The sequence below is a fragment of the Teleopsis dalmanni genome, chromosome 2 (assembly GCF_002237135.1).
Source record: "Teleopsis dalmanni isolate 2A chromosome 2, ASM223713v2, whole genome shotgun sequence".
In the NCBI taxonomy this organism is placed as follows: Eukaryota; Metazoa; Arthropoda; class Insecta; order Diptera; family Diopsidae; genus Teleopsis; species Teleopsis dalmanni.
The window spans coordinates 91,773,596-91,779,204 of record NC_051847.1 but is presented as its reverse complement, the minus strand read 5'-3'; the positions used below and the strand labels follow the sequence as shown (position 1 = coordinate 91,779,204).

The following is a 5,609-nucleotide window of genomic DNA, read 5'->3' as shown; positions in this document are numbered from 1 at the left end:
TAACTTGGGGTCGCATTTATGTTAGTTGAATTACTTATTCTAGAGATTATCTTAAATTTTAGTGTTAAAATTATTTAATAATAGTAGTAATAATAATAATAATAATAATTATTATTATTATAATAATAATAATAATAATAATAATAATAATAATAAAAATAAAAATAATAATAATAATAATAATAATAATATTATAAATAATAATAATAATAATAATAAATTATTATTTGGTATAATATATAATGATTTACTTAAAATAAGCATTGATAGATCAGTATTAATAGAAACACTCCTGTAAACTCTTACAGTTTAGTGTTCTCAGTCGAGTTTTTAGTATTTTCTTCATTATGTGTTTCCTTTGCTTTTAGAAAATCAGGATCATCCCAAGGTTGTAGTTTCATTCGGCCGAATATAACATAGAAGAGATCACCAACAGTAAATACCACAGCAGATATAATAAACACAATTTGCCATTGGGTGCGATCGTGCTAAAAATATATAACATGTTAATATTGCTCCATTTGAATTGACATACAATGAAATATACCTCATTCTGTACAATAAAACCCACTAATAACGGCGTTAATATTGGAACAACATTAGCAGCTGTATTAACTACTCCCATCAGAACTCCTGCGTGATTGGGTGACAGATCGATCGTGTTTAGTGCACTACCTATAGTTGAACCAGCATTTATGCCTACATTAGCCGTCATCAGAACAATTGCAAGAGTTTTCTGGTCTTCATCCAGAAAACCAATGCCAATTAAAGCAGCTGCAGGAACCAGAAATGCTAACGAATTAAATGTTTTCCGTATTGCGGTCAATGATAGTACTTTCTTATTAAGTAATATATCAGAAGTTATCAAATATATATAAGACATGCACCACATTGCCAAATAAGGTAGGGCTGAGAAGAGCGCATTTGATTTCATATTCATGTGCAATACGCCATTCATATATGAAGGAATTTCCGCTTGCAGAGTAGAGAAGCCCCATGATTGTGCAGAACGAGCAACAACCAAAGCCCAGAAAGGTAATGAAGACATAATTGCCTTCCATGGTACTGGTATTTTTACTTCAGATTCGCTATCGTTTGCCGCTTTAATAGCATTCTTTGATGTTTCGATGTAAACGAGTTCTTCTTGTGATATAAGTTTGGATTCTGTTGGTGAATTAGCAGCAAATAATATCCATGCAACACAAAATACAACACCAATGCCACCAGATATATAAAATATACCAGGCCAACCTAAGTCAGATGCAGCAATTATGCCACTGAGAAACATAGCAGAAACTGTCCCACATTCAATTCCCGTATTAGCTAAAGCTCCCAGCCGATTACGTTCATTGACTGGACACCATGCCGCCAAATGTGCGTGTAAACATGGAAAAATTGGGCCTTGAAATAAACCCTGCACTGCTCGTATCACACAATACACTTGCCAACCGCCCCATGAAACACATAATGGCGGAACAAATGCCAAGACAGCTGAACCCAGTGTTGAGTAGAACATCGTTGTTTTAGCACCAAATCTTCGGCACAAATAACCACCAGGAAATTGTGTGATGAAATATCCCCAGAAAAAACTAGAGAGAATATAAGACTTTTGCTTCTCATTCCAATCGTACTCCTATGAACAAATTGAATTTCACATGCCATGAATATTGTTGAATAATGTTTTTAAGAATTTATTAAGTGTTTTTTTTTTTGGATGACTCACCTTAAAATCTGGATTAGTGCTTTCAGCATTTGTCATGGCAACTACCGCAACGCCTACATTTAGTTTCGCTACATAATTGACCACAATTGAAAGAAAGAGTAACAACACCTGTACATGTCGCTGGCCCAGGCATGGTCCTTAAAAAAAATCGATATTAATCTAATATTTTTAAACAATTCTGTAAAAATAATGTGTAAAAATATTAAGAAGCAAAAAATATCTATAAATTATCTTAATTTAAATAATAAATAATATATTTAATCTCTTATGGTCTTTGCTTTGTAGAAGATACGTCATCGAAACTTATCCTTCTTACTTATACTTTTCATTATGTGATTAATTTTCCAGATAGCGAAGTTATGTGAATTCAAATAAACGTAAGCGTAAAATATATTAAATTGAATATATAGACTGAGAAAAAACTAATCTCAACTAAACTTTAGTGAACCAGGAATCTGAATGATTTCACTTCAATGCAATTTTCATTTATATTATGATTGAATGAGTTGAAAACACAATGAACAAAATGCTTTAAAAACGCAAACCACTTGATTTGATTTTATGACCGTTTAAAAATTTTATTACTCAATCAATAATGCCACATATATAGGTATATAGGTAATAATAATAGATGGCTTGATCTACGTAAAGCCATCAGAAATAAATTACCGGAGTTAACTTTTTCATTGTTAGTGAAAATATTTAATTAAAATTACTATATAATGCAGCCATATGAATAAATCTGTAAGATTTCGCGGTTTACCGAAAAGTACTAGAATATTTTTATTTGAGGTTATAGATTTAAAAAATTTATTAGATAAAAATAATGCAATCTACATATGAGGAGCTTTTTTTCAAACAATGCTATAAAGAGTGAGTATATAAAAATTGTAAAGAAGTGTTAAGATAAACACAGAGTTTGTAACTAAACTTTCTATTAAAACCTTAAAGATCCTAACGAATACATAAATAGATTTAATACCCCTATCCATAAACTTGCTATAGATTTTGTATGTATTGTATGTTCCATAGCACAGTCATTTAAAGAGAACTTATTTATAAACAAATAACTAAGCTCAAATCAGCTTTTTCGTCAAATTTTTCAATTATTTGTTATAGACTTTACCGAATGGTGACACGATGCCGCCTTTCAGGGTACGCCAATTTGACAACGGAATCCAAAAATTCATTTTTTGAGCAACTTTTAACATTAAGCTGTATACCAATATATGTAATTTACTTGTCAAGGTTTAAAGTTGTAAATATTTTACTAGATGTAACCATGTAGTTCCAACTGATATATGCAATTCTAACATTGAGTATACAAACAATGGCTAACAATAGACGCGTTAAATAGCACATCTACTTGTTCATGGTTTTCATGTAAACATTTCGAATTCTAAGTCCTGATATCGTAGTAAAAATAAATAATTCAAAATAACTGACTTTACTGAAATCCGTTATGAGTACCCGAGATATCGTAATCATGCCGAAGACGTCATAAAGATTACACATTATTTTGAGTTAATCATTTTTCATTAAACTGGTTAAATAATACATCCTCTTGTAATTATTTCGAATTTTATATTCAGAGATATCTGGAATACTGAGCTGTATATAGTATATAGTATATGGCATAATGAAAAAAAGGTGTTCAAAAAGGTTGAGTTAACTAAAATTAATTGGACGTGCTTGTGATATCACAATCGTATTGAAGACGTTATATGTACTGTACAGTATCAAAAGTCTTTTGAGAGTCTTTTTAATATCTTAATAAGTGCCACTGTAGTTCTTTTATAATTCTAATTTCATAATGTTAATTCTAATGTTCCTATAGACTCAGTTGTCATAAATAATTTATAGAATGGAACGGCCTTAGTTATTTATATTTCTTTCACTATTTCATTTATTTATTATATGGTGGAATAATTTTATATGGTGGAGTAATTTGCTTTAAAAATATTAACAATTTATTTTTTGTTTTAATTAAAGTGCATATTAGAAACTTAAATAAATCGTTGAACTAAAAAGTATATGACGTAGTTACATCTTATAAAGGGTCACTTTTATAATATCTTAACCCACATCACTGAATACAGGTAAAACATATTAAACACGTTCAGGCACATTCAAACACGTTTAAACACGTTTCATAATTTTTTATTTATTATTAATGATCATTTTTTCATATTTATTTGTTTTAACACAGCTCTTCTGATATTTATAACACATTAACAAATATTTAATTTTTTATAAAAATTACTTGTAAATAACATATATTTGAGTATTAATTATCCGGTTTAAAAAACTTTGCTCAAAAGTTCATTTACTTGTTTGTTTAGGTTTTACATTAATTAGATATATTTTAAAACGACATTCAATGAAGCACAAATCTCTCTAATATCTACCTTTATTTGTAATATCCGTAGCAGTCATATTGTTATGATTGCCTTAGACCGCTCTCTAATATTCTTTGTTCCAATAACGTTAGCGGACAAAACTATACTCGCCAGTTATAATAAGAATAAGTTTATATAAACCTTTGAATTCATAAAACAGATTAATATTTTAAATAAATCAAACCCATACCTCAGATAACAATCGATGACAGCTGGTGCTTAAACTAAACCCGATATCGAATACACACGGATACCTGTAAAACACTGTTTATATAGATTAAAGAAAACAACAAATATACGTTGGTAATACCAATTGACAAAACTGAAGTGTGGCCGTAAATCTTATACAGATTACTAATACAATACACTTGTCCTCTAAATTGGACTTTAATAAACATAAAATAATTATCAACACTTGCGTGTAAAAAATTTAAATCAAATATTTGATTTAAAATCTCAACAAAATTGATGAGTGTATAGCACATATAGACTTTGACAAGTCCGCCCAATTTGCTCTGCATCTACAATAACTAGATTTTTGACAAGATTTAATAAAAATAAGAAAATAATACGTATATGTATTTCAAAATAAAAATCTTGACAAAATCTAGCCAGTGTAGACACCAATTAAACAGCTCAGACATTCTCGATTAATTGAAATGCTCGATCCAAATGCTTAAATTCTAGTATGCTTGCTTTGTTTAAGCATCACAATACTTCAACGTCTTGAACCAATAATTTATCTATTCATTTATGTTAATGATGTTACTTTGTGCTAACGTATATAATTCAAACGATACAAAAATATTTTATTATAAGACCATTTAAGCCATAGCGAGTAAAGATACCTCTTGTAGGTAACAAGAGGTATCTTGTAGGTCTGACATACAGACATCCTAATAGCACTTTGGTTCGCGCCCGCAGATTATTGACATCCTGTCCAGGTTGCTGTTATTATTTAAAAGTAGAGTCAAATTTTCAATTGTTTTAATTAAAATTTAGTTGTCTTTATTTGTTTAGACATGAATTCATCGAATTTTAAAATTCTGAAGATAATAAAGTAGCAAAAGTGACGTGAAATGAAGTTGGTCTTACTTATCTTAAAAATTTAATAAGGTTAAAGTTTACCACTTTTTTGGTAACAAAAGTTCACTAAACATTGTTATTTTATAAGACGATTATAAATAATAAAACATAAGAAATATACGAATTTTTGAATTTATATTGAATGTAGTTTTGTTGAGAACATTGACTGGGATAGAACACTGATTTAAACGGACACGTCTAGCACAAAAAAGTTTGTGGCCTATGAAAGATTGGAACAAACGCTATAAACTCTGTTAGAATATCTTAAATAAATGCCATGAAATTAATGGTACCATTCTAGAGAATGTGGGTTTTAATAAACATTTTTCCTTATGTTTCCTTATATTTGATGTTTTTGATATCAAACATCGAAAATAGATAATGATACGGTTGCAGTAAAA

At 29.3% G+C, this 5,609-nt stretch overlaps 1 protein-coding gene across 2 annotated transcripts; it reads right to left on the bottom strand.

Annotated features, from left to right (window-relative positions):
- Positions 1-232: 232 nt before the first annotated feature.
- Positions 233-4,219, bottom strand: LOC119685150 (putative inorganic phosphate cotransporter). 2 transcript variants are annotated; one of them, XM_038099360.1, is made up of 4 exons: positions 4,132-4,219; positions 1,724-1,860; positions 548-1,633; positions 233-488 (listed from the first exon to the last, which is right to left on the bottom strand). In XM_038099360.1, the coding sequence occupies exons 1-4, from the start codon at positions 4,157-4,159 to the stop codon at positions 303-305; spliced, it is 1,437 nt and encodes a 478-aa protein (XP_037955288.1). In that variant the 5' UTR covers positions 4,160-4,219; the 3' UTR covers positions 233-302. The 2 variants fall into 2 exon arrangements, with proteins under 2 accessions (XP_037955288.1, XP_037955289.1); XM_038099361.1 differs by lacking the exon at positions 4,132-4,219 and adding an exon at positions 2,040-2,167.
- Positions 4,220-5,609: the final 1,390 nt, after the last annotated feature.

Bases quoted from the DNA above. Each gene is read 5' to 3' on its own strand.
- LOC119685150 (XM_038099360.1), bottom strand. From the start codon at position 4,159: ATGACTGCTACGGATATTACAAATAAAG. The intron at 1,634-1,723 runs GTGAGTCATCCA...ATTTGTTCATAG, and splicing joins GCACTAATCCAGATTTTAAG to GAGTACGATTGGAATGAGAA. The intron at 489-547 runs GTATATTTCATT...ATATATTTTTAG, and splicing joins GTTTTATTGTACAGAATGAG to CACGATCGCACCCAATGGCA.